Raw genomic sequence first — 20,258 nt, 5'->3', positions numbered from 1 at the left:
ATTACATGCTTTCTCTTATAAGTTGCCTTGGTCATGGTGTTTTATTATGATAATATTTGAAAAGTAATTATGACATGGGGTATTGTTGTGAAATGAAAACAATGTTCTTGACACCAAGACTTTTCTTGCAGTATATATGCTCTACCAAGGTCCAGTTTGGGATCCTAGCAGTTAAGATACTTTGCCTCCTAGCACATTATTTTCTGTTGTTTTTTATATTTTTCAAGTCCCAGTTTAAAAAAAAAAAAAAAAAGACTAAAAAAGTACTTCCCAGAAAAAAAAATACACCATCACCCGTGAGAGGAGGACAGAGCAATCCAACTCTCTGGTTTTTTAGTCCCTTTGTCTGAAAAACCTAGATGTTAGGCTGGTGCATGAATCCCAGGCTCTGCCCTATCATTTGCTCTTTCGTCTGTAACTTCTGTTCTTATCCTGTTTGAGTGGTTGAGTTTGGATGGAAGAAAAAAAAAATGACACTAAGAAAATGGATACCTTTTCTAAGACTCAGGGCTGGAAACATCAGGAATCCTCAGATCCAGATAGATTAGCCAGTGTTCATTATGGGCAATGCTTCCCTTCCTCTCCCCTCCCTCCCTTTCTTCCTGTTACTTTTATTTTTCTTCTAAACTGTGATAAAAGTCTATCTAAACTGGACTTGTTATATGTGAAGAACTGTTGTTGGAGCGCAGATGGCAGAGAGGGGACAGGAGCTATACTAATTCTCAGACTACTTCCTTCATATTGTTTCTTTGCAGACTATCAAATGCAAGGTCTGTGAGTGAAAAGCAGCCTTTTACTCTACCTGTCTCTGTAGAATTAATTATTGAAACTATATTCACATTTGCAGAATCCCCAGTGTTCCTCCCAGTAGTATGTGTCGATGTGGACAGGGAAGAGGGAGGCCCAGATACCACTGGAGCTAGGTATGGAAGCTCCAGCAGAGGGATTCACTAGTCTGGTTGAAAGGCATCTGGGACCAGAGTCCAGGGGGATGCTGTCAATTTGGCTGAATGTCAGAAATGCCCTTGGGAGTACACACCATATGGTTCACTGCTTGGAGTCTATGAGAGGCTGCTGCTCTCAGTAGGACTCTTCTGCAGTGGTTTCCTACTGCCCTTCATTTTAGAACTGGATCCTGCCCTTTTCCTGTGCCTCTCATGGTCACACTCAACTTGCCATAGCCATGGTATATGACTCACTGACCAACCAGACAGTCCTTACCATTCATAAAAACACTGAGATGGGCATATTGCAGGCTTGTTTACCATGAACGGTCAACAGGGTCTTTCTGTACAGTCATCAAAGGAAAAATGGTTTCTCTCTGCCATTCAGAACCATTGGCACCATGCTGCTTTGATTTCCACATAGTCCATTATACTACCCACAGTGACAAAAGTCACCATTTGTTTTCTTCTTGGAGGTCTGTGTTCCTGAGCACATAAATTCATGGAGAGGAAAGGTCTGCATTGTTTCTTTCACCACTGTGCAACCAGTGGTTAAAAGAGAATAAGATGCAGTAGATACTTGTTGAATAGCATACTGGCTAGAGGATACCTCAAGTCACTTTGCCATCCATAACAGAGAAAACAAAGGAAATGAAGAAAGGAAGAAGGAAAGAAAGATAGAAAGAAGTGGAGATGGGAGAGAGAATATGATTCCCTATGTTGTTTGAACACAAATATGTAACTTGGTCCATGCAGACAGTAATGAACAGTGAAGTATAATGGAGTTTGATATGCCAGGGAAGTGTTCGCCTACTCATACTGTTAGATATTTTTAGTATATCAAATTATATTATTTGATAATACCAAATTAAGATAATTTTCAAAAGTAAACAACTTAAAAAGGTTCTTATAGTACAATCCAAAGTATAAAGTGAATATGCACTAGTCCATGTGAATGTAAATAAATGATGGAAAATATATAAATATAAATGAAGGAAAAATGATGAAATTTCTTTGTAGAACAATCTTCATTAATGTATATAGGTACTACCCTTTCTTCTTCAACCCCAAGTTCTGGTGAAGGGTGGATTGTAGTCACTCATTTATAAATAAAGTATGGAAGAGGAAAACAGCAATTTCATAGTACTGGTAGAAATGGCCTTCACTGTGTAGATTAGATAGTGTCCCTAGCCATGCCCATTTTCCTTCTGATGGGATGAGCTGAGGAGGACACTTTACTTCAGTGTCTCCTCCTGAGACAGAAAAGCCTTAAGCAGCTCTCCACAAAAGCACTGGGTCAGTAACAAGAAACCAGGAAAGACTGGGACACTGAGGGCCAGGGAGACCAAGGAGAAAAGGTGCCCAGGGAAAATGGAAAGAATATATGCACACATTAGGCCAATACATGAACCTCAGGCTCTTTCTAGCCCAAAGATTTGTTAGTTACTAGCAGTTAGTTACTAGTTCACTAGTTTTGACCAATGTGCCACTGGAAGAAAGATGTCACAGGAAGCAGAATAGAACCAGATGGGAGACAGCAGGACTTTGCACTACTTCTATAGCCTTAGATTCTTCTAGAGAAAAGTTTATATATATACAAAAAAATCTATCAAGAAAAAAATGGCTGAGGACACCTATGAAGACAAGCTCACATGAACAGTAACGTAGCTGAGCCCACACTTCTGCTCCCAGTATAAGATCATCTTCTACTCTATTACAAAACCTGGAAACGGGTGGCTTACTATACAAGCATTCACAAAGAAACTGAATTCTCAGGATGTTTAAAAATGGATTAACTACCACTGCAGAGAAGGAAGAACGTCACACTGCACATGCTTTATGCTTTGAGCATTACTAAATGTCAGTACCAGGGATTAGCAAGTGATTTCAAACCAGATCACATGAATATAGGGCCCCATAGGCAGGGGTATTTATTTTTGTTGTTGTTCAAAAGCTTGTGGGAGCCAGGCTTGATAAAGTTTCCCTGAACTCCATGGAAAGAGCTTAGAAGTCTCTTTGGAATGATGATGAAATCCAGCAAGAAAACACTCGATTTTCCTGCCTTGGGGAGAAAAGAGCTGAAAAATACATGTGAAAAGAGAATATTCTGTTTAATATTATCCTTTCCAAGTCCATCCATTTTCCTGCAAATTTTAACATTGAATTAGGGCTTCTCCTCCCCCATGTCCCCAACAACATCTGTTATGAGATTTCTTGATACTGCTCTGAGCGAGGCAGTATCTCAAAAGGAGTTCTAATGGATAGATTTGAGAAGTATAATATTAAGTGAAGTGACCCAAACCCCAAAAGACATAAAGTGCACATTCTCTTTCATATATACTTCCTAGCCTTCAATGTGTACATATGCATGTATGTGTGTGTAAATGTGGGAAAAACTTAAAAAGTAGAAAGGAGACAAAGAAAGAGTAAAAACAGGTGATAGGGAGGGCAAAATGGCACATGGGCTATAAAAAAGAAAATGAGACTAGGGGAGGAGCTTACAAAAGGCAAGAAGGGATTGGGGGAGGCAGAGGTTGGATGAGGTTGGGGAGGGGAAGCTGATAAAACATAAGTTTGCTTGAAAATACCATAATGATTTCTAATACTCTGTATGACAATGTAAAGAATTGAAAAAAAATAATGGTGCATTGGTTAATCTAAAGGAGTCAGAACATAATAACAAAAAGACATGATAGTGGGAAGGAATGCTGTTGGAAGGACTGGGGTTGGTGGCTGTGGAAGGGAGCTAAAAGAGGATGGGTACATTGAGCATGACCAGAATATCTTCCACCCACATATGAAACTAGTAAATAAATAACAAGACAAACACGAAAGAAAAAAAAGATGGGGCTGGTGAGATGGTTCAGTGGTTAAGAGCAGTGGTTCCTAGAGCAGAGGAACTGGGTTTAATTCCCAGCATCCACGTGGTGGCTCACAAGTGTCTATAACTCCAATTCCAGGTTATCTGATGCCCTTTTCTGGGCTCTGTGAGCACTGGGCACACACATAGTATATAGATAGAAATAAAGGTAAAACACACACATCACACATACACACACAAACCACAGATACACACACACACACACACACACACGAAATAAATCTGAGAAATACATAATGAGCACAGCAACATTATACTTTCTTCACATTTAAATCTCTGCATTTTAAGGAAGGCCTTCCAATGATAATCACTAAAAACAAGTGTTTTGTATAACATGCTTCAAAGTTTGATCATCATACTAGCAAGTGCAGAAACAACACTTGAAAGTAATAAAGCATTTCAGTGATTGTGCTGTACCAAAAATACTAATGTTTTTATGCATGAAAGGATTTTATTTTACTATATTAACTTACAATGACCCAAGTAGATAATAAAGTAAAACTTATCTGCTTTCCTTTTTCCCTTTTCTATGAAATTCTTCACTGTTTTGTCATTGGATTTCATGGTATTTTTTAATTGATTAACTAGCAGGGTGTGTTCTGCATGCCTTTCATCCCAGTACTTGAGAGGCAAAACTCGGTGTGCTGGGTCCAGGCTGGTCTACATACAGATTTCCAGGTCAGGCAGGAAGGGTTATATAGTAGTGACCTTGTCTCAGAAACCAAGCCAAAACAAAAAGCTTGCTAACTGATCACTCATTCTGGAACCCAGTCAGAAAAACCTTGAACAACTCTCATCCTCCCGCTTTTTTATACCAGGGGTAGATGATTTAACTGGAATACAATGGAACTCCCTGTGGGAGTGGCTACGCCAGCTGGAGCCTGGGAACTCAGGAACCCAGGAACATGGTGGAATTTCCACCCTCAGCACAGAGCTAAAGTGCCTCATTCAACAAGCAGAGTGCCCAGCCAGAGTATTTTCTTTGTTTTATAATGTATTAATGTATAGTGATAAGAATTTGTATGGGAACAGGTCATATTAGAGATATTTGGGTATTGCAACTCACAGCTAAAGTCGCAACTCTCAGCATGGTGGAGAGGACCTCACACAGCCTGAAGAACTCTTGCTTGCCTATGGCCCTACTTTCCACTCACCTACTTTGTCATTTCCTGGACACTGTCACTTTCTAATCATCTGTGCTCATTCATGCCACCACTTGCCTGGATTCTGGAAAGTATTGTCCTTAAATTGTGAAGTTACCTGCTGTGACTTAGCTCACTTTAGTTTGACTGTATTTTGGGGAGCAGGACTTAAAGCCTTAAACTTGCCTATATTCTCAGATTAATTGGGAACCTTCAGTCGTTTGCACACAGTTTACCAGTTGGGGTACCTGAGAGTTTGCCACAATCCAACATAGGGTTATGCAACTGAATTTGGGGGGTGAAGAACATAGTTTATAGTAGGTTTCTGAATGTACAATGATAAAAAAAAAATTAAGTCAAAGCCCTATACTTATGTACAGGGGTGGTAGTGGGGAGTGGAAAGTGCTGGTCCTAGCAGTAGTCTTCCATGTTGCACTGCATCTTGGTTCTAAGTACCTATGAGTCCCACTTTGCCCTGTCATGCCACCACAGCATGTAATATTAATGAACATTGCCTAACCCAGCTTGACTCAGATTCAAGATTACTATATGCTATGAACCCCTTGTGCTGCTTTTACTGTACACACAAAGATGTCTGCTCTCATAGAAACAGTGGCTTAATTCATGCAAACAAAGATTAAAGAAAATAGATTTAAAGAAAATATTTTCCTATCATCTTTCCTCAGCATGTAAGTATCAAATTTGTATAGGTTTGGATTGTAAAATGCTACACACACACAGACACACAGACACATACACATACACACAGACACACATATACACGTGCATCTGAGAGGGAGTGCAGGGGACATGAGAAGAGTTGAAGGGGGAGGAAGAGGGTAAGTGATATAAATACAGTATGCATATATAAAATTCTTAAAAAAATTAAAAATAAAGAAAAATTGGTGTTTGAGTTGCTGACTGATGCATCATAAACAAATCTGAATTTTTATTTGGAATCAGAACAGAATGTCCACTAGAGACTGAATGGATTTACATATATTTCTGCCTTTGGATACTGCGTATTTATGTAGAGTGGTGTTCTCTGCACTGAACATTAGAAAACAAAAATATCCACTAGTTATGAAAAACATCAAAATGCCCTGTATCCTGCACTATCAAATTATTCGGCCACAATTTAATTCTGTATGTAAAAATGAATAAGCACATCCAGTTCATTAATATGCAAATTTGTTTTTATGTTTAAACCTGATAAAGTTATGAATGTCAAAGAAGCATTTGAAAGTGAGTTTTCCAGTGATCTATTATTAGCAGATGTTTGATTTACATGCCTACTTTTGAGGCCCTGGTTGAGGGCAGTTTGGAGCTCCAAATGCTTCCTTGGATATGCCACTGCTAGTCCTTAGTTACAGCTAGAAACTCAAACAGGGTTTTCTGGCCTTGGCTACTCTCCTCTGTTCTTTGATCAACTGTAAACCAAAAGCCACTTGAGTTACACTAATTTCCAAAAGGGAGATCTTTGTAGACTATTTTTCCCCAATCTGCTTGTTTTCTGAACCTCCCTAAGGTGGAGAACCAAACCTTCCCTAGTGTAGACTCTTGGAACTAGTGTTTCAATGTCCAATCACCAAATATTGTACTTCCCTATTTTTTTTTTTTTTGTTTGTTTGTTTTTCGAGACAGGGTTTCTCTGTGTAGCTTTGCGCCTTTCCTGGAACTCACTTGGTAGTCCAGGCTGGCCTCGAACTCACAGAGATCCGCCTGGCTCTGCCTCCCGAGTGCTGGGATTAAAGGCGTGCGCCACCACCGCCCGGCTGTACTTCCCTATTTTAACCCCGTTCTTTTTCATGGAGCCTAGATTTACATGAGGAGTGTGTCTAACACTGGCTTCTAAAGAACTTGTCCCACAATGCAGTCTGCAATCACAGAGTTCTCTCTGTGCTGAGACAGAGCACAGCTGGCAAATGGCAAGAATAAACAACATCAATGAGGTTCCTCACTATAGGGCTTTATAAGACAAGAGGTCACATGGAGTTCCTAGAACTCTGTCTTCCCTGTCCAACCCCAGCAGCCCTCAATTTTAAAGGAATCTCATCAACAGCTCTTAACACTGTTTACATATACCCTCTTAAAATGCTGGAGTAGGGTACATTTCTCAGGTGCATCACTGTATCTCCAGGAACGTTGTTGACATTTCTAGGAATAACTGCTTCTGATTTCAATCAGCTGTGTGTACCAAAGCCAAGGCAGAGAGTTTATGTCAAAAAAATCCAAGGAGTTAGGCTCCAGAAATTACCAAAGCTTGAGGAACAGATGGGAGTTGAGTACCAAAGAACATTTACTTAGATCATCAAAGTCCTGTCTTCTTTATGTGCCATTTCAGCATGGTGCTAGAGCATATGGCATCAAATTCGGACACTTGTTTTAGCTATGCCACCAACCCATTCTTTTACCCTTGAGTAAGTTACTTCCTGTCACTGGGTCCTTCTTTCTCTATATATAAAATGAGAGTTGTGACAAATGAATGGGAAGAAATATGTTGACATATTTCCCCCATCAGCTGACTGAAAATTATTTCAACATTGATTTTTATTAGTAATTCTAAATAGTAAGACTAGCAGGTTTTCTATATGGCTCCAAGTTCTGTTGTAACTACATTGTGTGATATCTCTCTGAATTTTACAAAACTTTGGCAAAATAATGATTGCAATTTGCCTAGATGAGGAGACAGAGGGTAAGGAATTTGATGACAGATGGTGTGACGGTGTAGCAGGCATATCTGAGTCTGATCCCTGGAACCACATAAAAAAAGCTGAACATAATGATGTGTCTATACGCTCCAAAATGAGGAAGGTGAGACAGGTGGGGTCTTTTGGTTGGTATAATGAGAAAGCCTCAAGTCAATGAGAGACTTTGTCTTTAAAAAAAAAAAAGGAAAAAGGTAGATGGCATCAGGGGAATGACATCAGAGATTGGCAGGTGGTCTCTGCATGCAGGTGCACATGTGTATATGCACCCATATGGGCGTATGTGAACAGACACACACACACACACACACACACACACACACACACACACACACACACACACACACATCAATGATAGCCACACAACCTGGCCAGCCATGAGTGATATGTATGCCAGAATACCTACAAGGTATTCTGGGTGTGTGAGAGAGTTCAAGGCTCCAGTCACAGTAAAACAGAAACCAAAGCAGGCTACTTGAAGTGGGGATGACACCTCCTATTTACCTGGGAAGACTCCTTAAGTGTCCTAACTTCAGCCATGTAACACCTAGATCATAAAATACCTGAAGCCCAACACTAAAGTCATGCAATGATGTTAATCAGGAGCTGGCCAGAAATGAAAGAGGTCAGTCCAGAAGGTGGTAAATCCAGACTTGAGATAGTCTCTCCTGAACCAGTTGGGTTTTCTCCCTCAATCCATACTACTTCTACTGAGTCAATCTTACCATTCATCATACTTATTACCTTTTCTTTGGATTCTCCTGCCTCATTTTTCACTGCTGTCTGCCTGGCAGTGGCATGTCCAATATGCTAATGTACATAGGTGCCTCATTTTCTTCAAAAGATGTGGAAGCTGGCATCTCTTTAAATGTTATAAATGTTTTCAAACTTGAGTTATAGGCTACTTTCTTATATAGATGCTATGCATTTCCTTCAGGAAGATATTACATTCTCTCATGTAGATGTCATGATTCCTTTCGGTGTTTCTTTTCTGCATTCATATTTTCCTTTGTGATGTACTCAGTTCACAATTTATGAATAGATCAGGATCTACAGTTCACACTCTGGGTCTGTTGCTTAAAATTAAAATGTTCTCTTTGGAAGACAATGTTAAGTGAAGCATCTTTGTGAGTTAGTCCTTGAAATTAATTTATTCCAAAGAGGGTTCACAGTTAACAGTCTAATAGAATCATCCTGGAAGAAGATCATCATCTCCTGTTAATTTTTTAATATAATTTATTTTATGTGCATGGCTGTTTTGCCTGTATGAGTGGCTGCACACTCTGTGTGCAGTACCCACAGAGGCCAGAAGAGGGCATCAGATTCCACAGAAACTGGAATTAATAGAGCTGCCATGTGGGTACTGGGAATTGAACTCAGGTCCTCTGGAAAACTACTGTGATGGGTTTATAGCTCCATCATTTCCTAATTAATGGGAAGTTCTTCTTATCATTTTTTAAAGCTGGCTTAGATCTTACCACCATGTACCAGAACTTCTAATTCTCCTTTTTCTACCTTTCATGTGCTAGAATTATAGGTGTACCACCATGCTTAGTTTCTGTGATGCTGGATTGAATCTACAGCTTTGAACTCTACCAACTCAATGTGTTTGTTTTGGAAAATATGCTCAGGTAAAAACTCAGCCCTTTCCATTAAAGGAAGGAACTCTGGTTCTGAGGACAGAAAGAGGAGAGCTTAAATATCAGCTTTGTCATATTTAGCTGGCTGGATAGGTATTACAAATGTCTTACTCTGTAAGATCCTTAATTTTAAGACTAAGAGTCTTCTCACTGGCTATAAGTGAGGTCATTACTAGAATCCATTCCTATCTAATCTAACTGGAAATCTTTGTTCATCTTTTGAGGGTGAAGCTTTGTCTGCTAGCTTGCTTTGAAAAGCACTTCCTCTTGATCTCAAGGTCAGCACATGCTGCATAGGAAGTCCTGCTGCTATTGCATGCCCTGTAGCTTGTCCACCCAACTTCACTAATCTTCATTTGTGTTTGGAATTCCACTCTTTCTTATATGACATTATATTTGCTTAGCTTCAGAGGCACAAACAGTGCAGGGAAAGTGGTATGTATAGGACATGAAAGAAAGAGAGAAAGGACAGTTTGGTGCTAACTAGGGGAGGACACAGGCTGAGGAAAGAATAGGGTTGAGAATCACATTTATGACTGGATGAGCCCCTTCTATTATTCTTTAAAAAATGATTTATTATTTACCATTACCCTGTATATGGATGTGTGCATTTATAATGTGTGTGTGTGTGTGTGTGCGCGCACGCGCGCTCATTCCACAGCACACATGAAGATGTCAGAGGACAACCAACGGGAGTCAGTTCTCTTCCCACCAGGTGGGGTTTGTGGATGGAATGTGGGTCTTTGGGCTTGCACAGCAAATGCTTCTACCTACTGGGCCATCTCTGGCCAGCACCTTATTCTGTAATTGTCCCAGATGACTGAGAACCAAGACAAAGTTCAGCAAACTCTCTCCAGCTCCTTTGCTGGACTCCTGAGTTTGTGTTCCTGGTAAAGAAACATGAGGAGGTAGAAAAGATGTTCTTTTGGGCTCCCCTTTTCTCTTATAAGTTAAGTCAGAGAAGGCTGAGTCATCAAGCTTCAGATATAAGAATGAAGGCTTTGAAACACAATGATGGAGGAGGTAAAGCCAAGTGTACTATTCTGAACACTCAAGTGGGGGTGGCTAAGAACAGGCCAAAAATAATGGCTTCTATTTTACAGAGAATGTAACTGAACCTGGGAATGGCAAGTGATTTATTCAAGTAAGTGAGCTGGTAAGAACTGAAACTGTCATCAAAATCTACAGAATTGCTTGGCCCCAAACTCTTAGACACTTTTGTTTCTGGCATGAAAACACTTTTCCTGTTTGAAGTTTTCTGAAGGAAGTTGTCAGCATTTTGTGGTATCACCCAGGGTAGACAAAATGCTGAAGGCCAAGAAGCTTATTCCAGTAGGATGTGAGAGGATGTCTGCTCCAACATACTACAATTACGCTGGTAGGAACCAAGATATTCTAAAGAGACCCTGTGTCCTTCTCTTTGGCTATGAGACTATTCAAACAGTGAACCCCAATAAATTGGAATTTCCTGAGAAATCCCATGCTGGGGAGAGAAAAGGCTGGGAGCCCAGTGCCGGTCAGAGAGTCATGTTCTCCTAAAAACAGATTCACATAGTTCTGACAATCTGTCATACTACTAAGAAGAGCCTGGAGCCCAGTCCATGATGATGGAAAGGCCATGCCTTGAATATGGCCATGTATAATCTCTAAACTTCATTTCAGGACCTCCAAGAAAGACTTTGAGAGTGTCACTGAGCTTCTTTGATCCTCTTCCCAATGTGGCCACACTGAATAATCTCCTTTTTCTTTAAGTGACCTATTGATGGTAGGTGGTTTAACTTAGGGTTGCCAGGTCCTAGGCTCTGATACTAGCAGCTCAGTTAATAACAGTAAGCACTGAATTTAACAGGTTGTGCTGGCTACCAAGAGCATTCATATTTCTTGAGTTTCTCATGGAACTGGAAATCTAACTAAACATTCTTTGAATGAATGGCATGCAACTGCAGAAGGAGAGCCATTACGTCCATGATAGGCAAACAGAAACCTTGGCCAAACTTCATGATAAGAAGTCAATTGCTTTGTGTTAGGTGCGGACAAGGCAAAGAATGGGAGAAAACAGAAGGGATCCAGGGAGTGTCCTTTGTTTTGCAACACTCCTCACGATCTCCTGGCACTTTAAAGGAAAGGGCTATGATGGTCCCAGAAGATACACTTTAGGGTAGTTTACATGCGAGATAATCTAGCACCCTGTCAGCAGATCAAAGCACCTGGCCAATAGAGAAAAAGAAAGTAAATTGAGGCTAAAACTGACAGTCAGCTGACCCAGCATGGATACCCCCATGTCTTGATGAACAAATTCCTCCCTATTCTGAGGTCCTAGGACTACTGATCTCTCAAGTTTTAAAGTAAGAGTTTTCTGTTGTTTGCTTGCTTTTTTTCTATCTTTTTTTAAAAATTTTTTTGCCTTTTGCTTTTAAGCCTTACACCCCCACCTCCACCTTTGAGATGAATCTCTGTGTGATACAGGGTCTGTGCTAATTTTTTCTTCCATATGGAGAACATGGTATCTCACTTGTGGGATACTGAATCTTTTCTGAGATGATCAGGAATGGCACCTTTTCACTTATCATATGCCCGTAGATATGTGTGCATTCTTGAGTTATCCAGTATATTTTGTTAATTTTGCTATCCCCACAGACACACACACACACACACACTGCTTGTAAGAGTGTATTATAGGGACTGGGGCAATGGCTCAGCTGGTAACATGCTTGTAGCACAAGCACAAGGACCTGAGTTCAATCACCAGCACCTTTGTAAAAGCATAATGGTGCACACTTACAATCCCAGCATTAGGGAGGTGGAGACAGGTGGATCCCAGGAGCTTGCTGGGCAGCTAGCATAGCCTCAGGTCACACTAAGAACTCTGTCTGAAAAAACAAGGTGGATGGCACCAGAGGTTGTTGTCTTCTGGTCTCCATATGCACAAGGTTTTTACTAGCTACCAACTTTGTGAGAGTTTAGAACATGAATGAGTATTTAGATTTCATTAAATAACTTTCTCATATCCATTTGGGAATACACAGTGTTTCTCACTGACTTCACTAATAAGCTGATGACAGTTGTGAATTTTTGATGTTAAATCACCTTTTCCTTACTGTAATAACCCCAACTTGGCCATGACATATTATCTATTTTTTACATGACCAGACTTGGTTTGCTAATAATTTGCTTAAGATTTTTATATCTATGTTTACAAAGGAAATTAGCTTGTAATTTTCATGTCATAGAACTCTATTTTGGGAATCAAGGATAACCTGAACTCACAGAATGAGATAAAAAGTGATCTTCTTTTCCTCATTGTTGGAAAAGTTTATTTAAAATTGGAAATATTCTCCTGCCTCTGCCTCCCGAGTACTGGGATTAAAGGCGTGTGTCACCACTGTCCGGCCTAATGTTTAAGTTTTTAAAAGGAAGATATGAAGCTGATTCTGGCTGGGGTTGCGGTTCAGGGAAGGATTCATTCATTCTCTTGCTTAGAATGTGTGAAGACATACAGAAAACCCATGATGCTAGTTACAATGTATCTTTTTTTTTTGGAAAATTTTTCATTTATTTGTGATAATGTGTGTGTGTGTGTGTGTGTGTGTGTGTGTGTGTGTGTGTGTGTGTGTGTGTGTGTGTGTCTAGGGGGTGCCAGAGGCATAGAATCTTCTGGAGCTGGAGTTGCAAGAAGTTGTGAACTACGTGACATTAGCCACCAGATGGGGGTGCTTGTTGGAGCCCATTTTTAGGTTTCCTAGTGGCTTTACCCAGCAAGTCTGCATGGAAAGGATGATTAGACTACAGGCCTGAGTGCAGGTGTCTGAGATGGTCTGCACTTACCTGTGCTCGGGGGAGGTCTTTTGCTCCACCCCTTGGCGTTGTTATAAATAGACCTTCGGAATAAAATTCTGGGCTGGTGGATAAGGATCCACGACAACCCGAGTCTATCCTGTGTTTCTCTCTGTTTCTCTTCCCTCTTTATTTCTAACTAAGTCTCTTATCCCTCGTTCCTCAAGAGTCAATGGGGTAAATAAATGTGGGGGCTGGTCTGCCACAGATGGCGCCACTGAACAGAGACAAAGAAAGGGACAAAAAAGAAAAAAAATAACCCTAGAACTTGACGACAGGATTGAGGGGGCACTGTGAGTGTAGGCATGCTGATAAGGAATTGAAAAATGAAGGCAACAGTATTTTATTCTAGGGTGTATAGGGTAGGCAGTGAAATACTGCAATGCTGCAGTGTTAGATTTCTCTCTATATGGGTGATCTCTCTGTCTCTGTCTCTGTCTCTCTCTCTCCTATCTATAAAAATTAAGGAAGGTAGAAAATAGAAATATTGGGTGGGGGGCGCTGGAGAGATGGCTCAGAGGTTAAGAGCACTTGCTGTTCTTCCAGAGGTCCTGAGTTCAATTCCCAGCAATCACATGGTGGCTCACAACCATCTGTAATGAGATCTGGTGTCCTCTTTTGGCCTGCAGGCTGAATACTCACTGTATACATAATAAATAAATAAATCTTTTTAAAAAAAGAAAATAGAAATATTGGGTTAGGAATACAGAAAGAAAAAGCTTAGGGTAAAGTAGGATAAGATAGGCCTAACTATGGGGCTGTGAACGCAAAATCTTGGGAAAGAATCAGAGGAAATATCTATTAAAGAAAAGCTTAACCGGCAGAGGAAAGACTCCCATGGAAGCTTTTGGCCTGTGGGCATTGATTCAGGACAGTCTGGGGAATTGTCCCTGAGGCAGACAAAACCCTCCGCTCTGTCCGCAGTGTCTGAGAAAACTTTCACTCTGCTGAGGCTACCACTGTGTGGAAACACTGTACCCTCAAAATTAGTTCCCTCTTGGCCAAAGTTCAGGAAGCAGAAGTTTTGGGAAAACTTGTTGGTCTTTCTCTCTCTTGGGAAAAACTTAAAAGCCTTTCAGAACTTCCTTTCTCAGTTTTGCTTTCTGTAAGGGCAAAAATTAGCTTCACCTTGATGGGAAAGTTCCCTGAGGCAAGGGCCTGATGAAAGTGCAGGCAGATTCCTCCCTGAAGGGAGGAGCTGCTGATAAAGCAGTAAAGCTGAGCCTCTTGACTGTGGCTGTGCTGCAGCATCAGGGACCCTGAAAAGCTGAGGCAGGACAGGCCGGAGAACTGTCCTGAAGGGAAATTCTAAAAAGATGTTTCTGAAAAAAACTTTTGTTTCAAGTACTTTCATTTCCCTCACTGACCACTGACCTGGTACCAATGAAGAACAAGCCTAGAGAGAATTTTGCCTCAGGCAATAATCTGCAGCCTGAATTTTTGGACAAATGAATGCAAAGCTTGGGAACAGGGTCTGATGAAAGATCTAATTGGAGAGATATACCTGTTAAGTGTGTGTGGGGGGGGGGCAGGCATCTTAACACAAACTTAGGAAAGAGAAATCTCCCTTTGCAAAAGCAAAACCCTGTAAAGGGAACTGGAAGGTTGCTAGTGTACCCGAAAGGCGTTCTGGGAAATGTAGTATAAATGCAGGGTTGAAACAGTTCCTTATATTGTCTAATAGCTGCACAAGGAGTTTTTGCTAAGAGTTTTACAGCAGTTCAATATAGTAATTTCACCCTTAGCCTGAAGGGGAAGCTTTTTGGTAGAGCAAACCAAAAGTTCTGCTGTCACAGAAATGCTTGTCTGAATTAAAGCCATTAGGGGAGCTGTTATGAATTTGGCTAAAGGGACAGCCTCTAGTTAGAAACCATTTGCTGATGAGCTCATCTCTGCCAGTTCTGGAATGGCCGAGAGAGCTCAGGAGGGAAAGATGACTTTGGGGTGTGGCTTTGTCCTGAGAATGCTGCAGCTCTCTAGCAACAAGTGTTATAACCCCATAGTGACAGTACTCACTAAAATCCCAGGGTTGAGATAGCCATTGCCAAATTAGACTCTTGTTTTAAACTCTCAAGAACTTTTAGAGTAATACCAAAGGTGACTATAAATTCTGAACTTTAGAAATGACTTGCGATAGGCTTTAGGTCTAAGGATATGGTGAAGGTTTAATAAAAAATTCACTTAGAGTAGAATAGGAACCTGGGATGCAGAAAGTAGTGTCTCTAGCAGACTTGGCAGTTCCAAAAGCCACCAATAACAAGAAGCAGCTCTAGAGACTGCCAACTTCAGAAAGAAGCAGCCAGGTGTCCACTGCTGAGACCCATGGAACATCATAGCTTCCCAAGCAGCAGACGCCAAGACCCAGAGAAAGCAGACCAGCACTAGTGGCAAAGGTCTGCACACTTTCAGCTGTAAAGAAGCCATGGTTAGAAGTGGACACACTAAGCCATGAAAAAGGCAAATGGTAGGCAGCATCTTGGAAAGCCCAGCAGTGATGCCACGTCATGGGAAAAGTGAACAGTGAGCAGAGCAGCAGTGAACAGTGGAGACGGCAGAGACCAGCCTGGACTTCTCCAGGACTGGAGAAGTGGTGTCAGTGCTGGACGAGCAGCTAAGACACATCCAGACTGGGGATCTGTGGCAGGGACCTGGTTTGTTGAGCACTTGGACCATCAGTAAAGCAGGTAATAGGGACTCTCCCAAAGCAGGAGTTTCTGTGGGAAGGCCACAGTTTAGTTCATGGCAGCTGAAGGAGCCTTGAGCCCGTGTGGCTGTGAGGTGAAGTTCTCTAGCCTAGTCGGGGAGTGGCCAGGCTACAGAAGGCTATAGACTGCAAAATGCAGTGGTAGCTGAGAGCGATAGTTTCAGAGAGACTTGCTTGAACTGAAAAGTTTTGGTTATGGGACTTCTTGTATTTGGAGCTGTTTGTTTCAGAGTCATTATGACTCTGACATCAATACACAGACTTACAGGCAGCTGAAAAGCTAGGCCCTGATTTTGAGTGCTCAGAGGAAATTTTAGGAATGGTACTAGAACTCTTTTTGAACTTTTGAACTTAAGAAATGAAATGGACAGTAATAATTTCATTACAATGGGACACACACACACCACATGTATCCACATACTATGCCCACACTTGCCATACCTACCCACTCTCATATGAAGATTTAATGGATAGAAGATAATCCAGATATATGACTTCTGAAATCAGTTTTGGTAAATTATAGATTCTAGGTTTTTTTTTTCTTTTCATATAAGCTTTTAAATGTATTAAAATAAGGTTGATTGCATTTGGATACTTTCTATAATTCTGTAGTATTTACAAGTTGAAAGTTCTGTGAGATAGAGATTGGTAACTTTAATCTTTGTTGTATACCTAGAACTCAGAAAAATCATTGGCTCAAAAACTTCTGAAGAATGAACCAATGAATCGGAATTTATGCCGGCTATCCAGTGCCTGGTGAGTTTTCTTTTCTTTGTCTGACAAGTACTGGAAGACTGTTGTTGATTTTATTGGTCCTTTCCAAACAAGGAATTTCTGACTTTATTAAACAATTTGCTAACCAGTTTCTGCTCTTATGTTCTTTATGTCTTGCATTTTATTTCCTTTTAATTTATCCTCATGTTCACTGTGTATCATCACAGGCTGTAAGGTTGGTATATTAATTTTCAGACTTTCTTGGTTTCTCCCATATGCTTAGTTATTCCCCTACTTTTGGACACAGATTGTTTTCAATTTCATTTAGTCCCTAAGTAGTTCTCAGTTTCAATTACAATTACCATTGAGAACCATAAGGAATGTAGGAAAGAGTTCTCAACTTTAATCAATTACATGCCTTTCATCTTATTTTTAAAGGCTTCTAATTGAAGTATTTTGTTGCATTATGATAAAATATCATTTTCTTAAAATGTATTAAGAGTTGTTTTATGGCTTAGTACATGGTTACATCATGGTAAGTGTTGATCACGAAGTTGATAAGGACGTATATTCTGTATACACAAGCCTCTTTATTTACCCAATAAATCAAGTATGTCAACTGTCATTTGAATCCTCAGTATTTTTATAATTTTTTAACTGTTTTCATGCTTGAAAATGGGACATTAAAGCATTCCACTAAGATAGTAGACTTGTCCTTTTATTTCTCTAAAGTTTTAATGAGCTTGGTGTGCACACATACAAATAAAAATTAAAATACATACGCAATTGTAAATATACTTACATTTTTCACACTTATACATTTAAAAACATATATGCTGCTGCACAAGATACATACAGATTTGGGATGCTTGTACCTTCCTGGCAAGTTTGATATTTTTAGTTGGGCCCATCTCTCTTTCTCTAATGCTTTATCTAGTATCAGTACAGTTAGTATAGCTTCTTTTGGGTACTTTTTTGATAATATTTTTGCTTATTGTTATTGTCAACCCTTTAGGTTTGCATTAGATAGGCCTATCTCTTGTAAAGAGCAGATGCTGCATATAATTTTCTCTTGAATCTGGCAAACTATTTCATTACCAATTCTTCATTTAGATTTAATATTATAGGCAAATAGATATTATTGAGCCTGTATGTTATTATATTATACTATATGTTAGATATTATTATATATACCCTTAATGAATTCAAATCACTTGGTTATTTGTGTGTGTGTATATGTGTGTGTATACAAGTATGTATGTGAAAAAAAAACAACATAGGCATGGTGATATGTGCCTGTAATCCCAGTACTGGGAGGTGGAGACAGGAAGATTCTGGCTAGCCATCCAGTCAATTAGTGAGTTACAGGTTCAGTATGTGCCCTACCTCAAAAAATAAGGTAGAAAATGTTGGAGGAAAGCAAGGTTTGAGATACTTTTTCTTTTGGCCATGTTGGACAGTGAGTCATTAGCAACAACAAGTCAGGGTTTCCATCTGTACACTAGGGCTTCCCCTTCCAACTCTGCCTTGCTCTGAGAACATATCAGCTTAACTTGATGACATCATACTGGGAACCCTGGAGGACATCTGAGGTATCCTAGGCATCACCCTTCTGAACTGAAGCTAATCACAGTACTTGGTTAAGTCAGGGAAAATGAGTGAACCCCCATCCAATGTATAGACTCATAGGCTAAATACATAGGTGCTGAGTATAGCCACAATTAGAATATTTTGTTTTGTGACATTATGTACAGCACTAGCCAATAACCTGCCCTGTTGTCTTCTTAAAGTGGGGCCTGCTTTAGTAGTTGGTACTAAGGAAGTCACAATGAAAGCTTTTCTGTCCCTATCCCATTTCCTGGAAGAGAATGAGACATTTGTGCTTGCTTTCTTTACCCTGACACTCCTACACCTGTCACGGCTTCTGCAGTATTTATTTATACCAGTTTCCTTCCACATTTCTCTGCCCTTTATTACAAATGTGCCCTGGAAGCAGGAAGTGATTCACATCCCATCTACAGCACCTGGCACATAGTGGACCTCTCTGCAAATGTTTTTGCTTGAGTTAAATAAATGAATTTTGGGATTTGGAATGAACCAAAACAGCTGGCAGCATATGGAAAGTGGAAAAACCATACAAGCTGGTTCTTTACTCTGGGGGCTTTATGCTTTCCAGGAATTCCAAATAGGAGTTTGAAAGATAAGAGCCAACAGAGAGGAAAATCATGTTCATTCTGTTCTCCTGGGACCTTACATCTTCCACCACATGCCCACAGGCTTACAGAAAACTGTTTCCTGCCAATCCCCACACCCAGCTTCCCTATGTTCATGACAGGACTATGTTGAAGATATGAACCACATCTCACCATGGCACTTCTTGACCCACCTTTAAATCAGACACATCTCTGTAGCACTGCTCAGAGCGAGTGTGGTCTGATAGCTGTACATTCCAGAAGCAGGGGAGCTGATACACCAGGAAGGGGTTTTGTTTGATGACAGCATTGAAAATATCCTGTGGAATAAAAGCCAAGGACATAGTCAAGTGAGTGGGCAGGTTTAGCTTATAGGAGGACATCTCTCAAACATCCTGCTCTGGGCATAGCACTGCTCCCATTGTGGAGAGTTTTCCTGACTGCTTTCTACAGGAACCAAGGGGTAATGTCTGGATAGGCACAAAGGAATGTTATAGACCAACATGATTGACTCAGTGCTTATGAGTCCAGCTGGCCATCATCCAGCAAGGTCACACAGGGCAGATAGGGAATGACTTTCCCATGCTGGCTATCATAAAATAAATCAACTCCCTTTTCCTCCCCTTGTCTCATCCTAAGTGGGAGCTCTGTGCTATCCTGAGCCTTCTGGAGAGGAAACAATGTGGCTCAACTTATCCAGAGGGTTGAGACAAACTACAGATCCTCATTTCTAGTACCTCTTTCTTAGGGCTTTAGGTTGGCCTGGTGATGAATGCTCCTTGGATTTCTGCAGGCCGTAGCACCCAGAGTGCAACTCCCTACTTTAAACTCCTACTCCAACTTGTCTAGGAAGGATTTTTTTTTTAACCATGTTTGAGCTCCCTCCAAACCTAATATGTAGCCCAATTTATTAGTCAGCTACTTGACAGGTCGTGCTGGGAGGTGAATTATGGGCCTTTATGGCATAAGATGGCTGAACAAACTATCCTCACTTGACACAGATACACAATTTTTAGCTTTGGGGAGATACATTCAGGTCACTGTTATATGACTTGAAATATGAGGACAGCAGACAAGTTTCCTCTCAGGTCTTAGACAGCACCTGCATTGTTTTATTTTAGTTTTACACTCACTCATTATGCTGTATCTCATTGCTTAGGAAGGGAGATCAGTTTTTGGCTCCTTGGGAAATACTGAATAATAATGGTTAAAAAAGAGAGAGAGAAAGAAAAAACAGTTGTATAACCTTGCAGATTTTCTTGGCTCCTCTGTATTTGAAAACTTTGTTGAAATTTGACAAAGGAATCATGAGGCATGAACTCAGGATGGAAAGGAAAGGAAGAAATGAAGAAAACCCAGAGAGAGTATCTTCACACCTCAAGATGGACAGCAACATCATAAGAAGGTAAAATCAAGTGAGTGATCCTGAATTGAAGTCAAACAGACCCCATGCCTTTCCCAGTCAAAATGATACATGTGTTTTAACAAATATTAGTTAA

The 20,258-nt window shown here is 40.4% G+C and overlaps 1 protein-coding gene across 3 annotated transcripts in view; it reads right to left on the bottom strand.

The window, feature by feature from the left end:
• Positions 1-20,258, bottom strand: part of Large1 (LARGE xylosyl- and glucuronyltransferase 1) — a 569,590-nt gene that overhangs the window by 65,805 nt on the left and 483,527 nt on the right. For all 3 annotated transcript variants that reach the window (XM_052728941.1, XM_052728940.1, XM_052728939.1), the window contains one exon: positions 18,954-19,079. In XM_052728941.1, the coding sequence (XP_052584901.1) occupies positions 18,954-19,079 (126 nt within the window). The remainder of the gene's footprint in view (positions 1-18,953; positions 19,080-20,258) is intronic.

Source organism: Peromyscus californicus, unplaced genomic scaffold (assembly GCF_007827085.1).
Source record: "Peromyscus californicus insignis strain IS unplaced genomic scaffold, ASM782708v3 Scaffold_8__1_contigs__length_139910024, whole genome shotgun sequence".
Classification (NCBI taxonomy): domain Eukaryota; kingdom Metazoa; phylum Chordata; class Mammalia; order Rodentia; family Cricetidae; genus Peromyscus; species Peromyscus californicus.
Note: the sequence above shows the minus strand (reverse complement) of the source record. Positions and strands in the feature narration are given on the sequence as shown.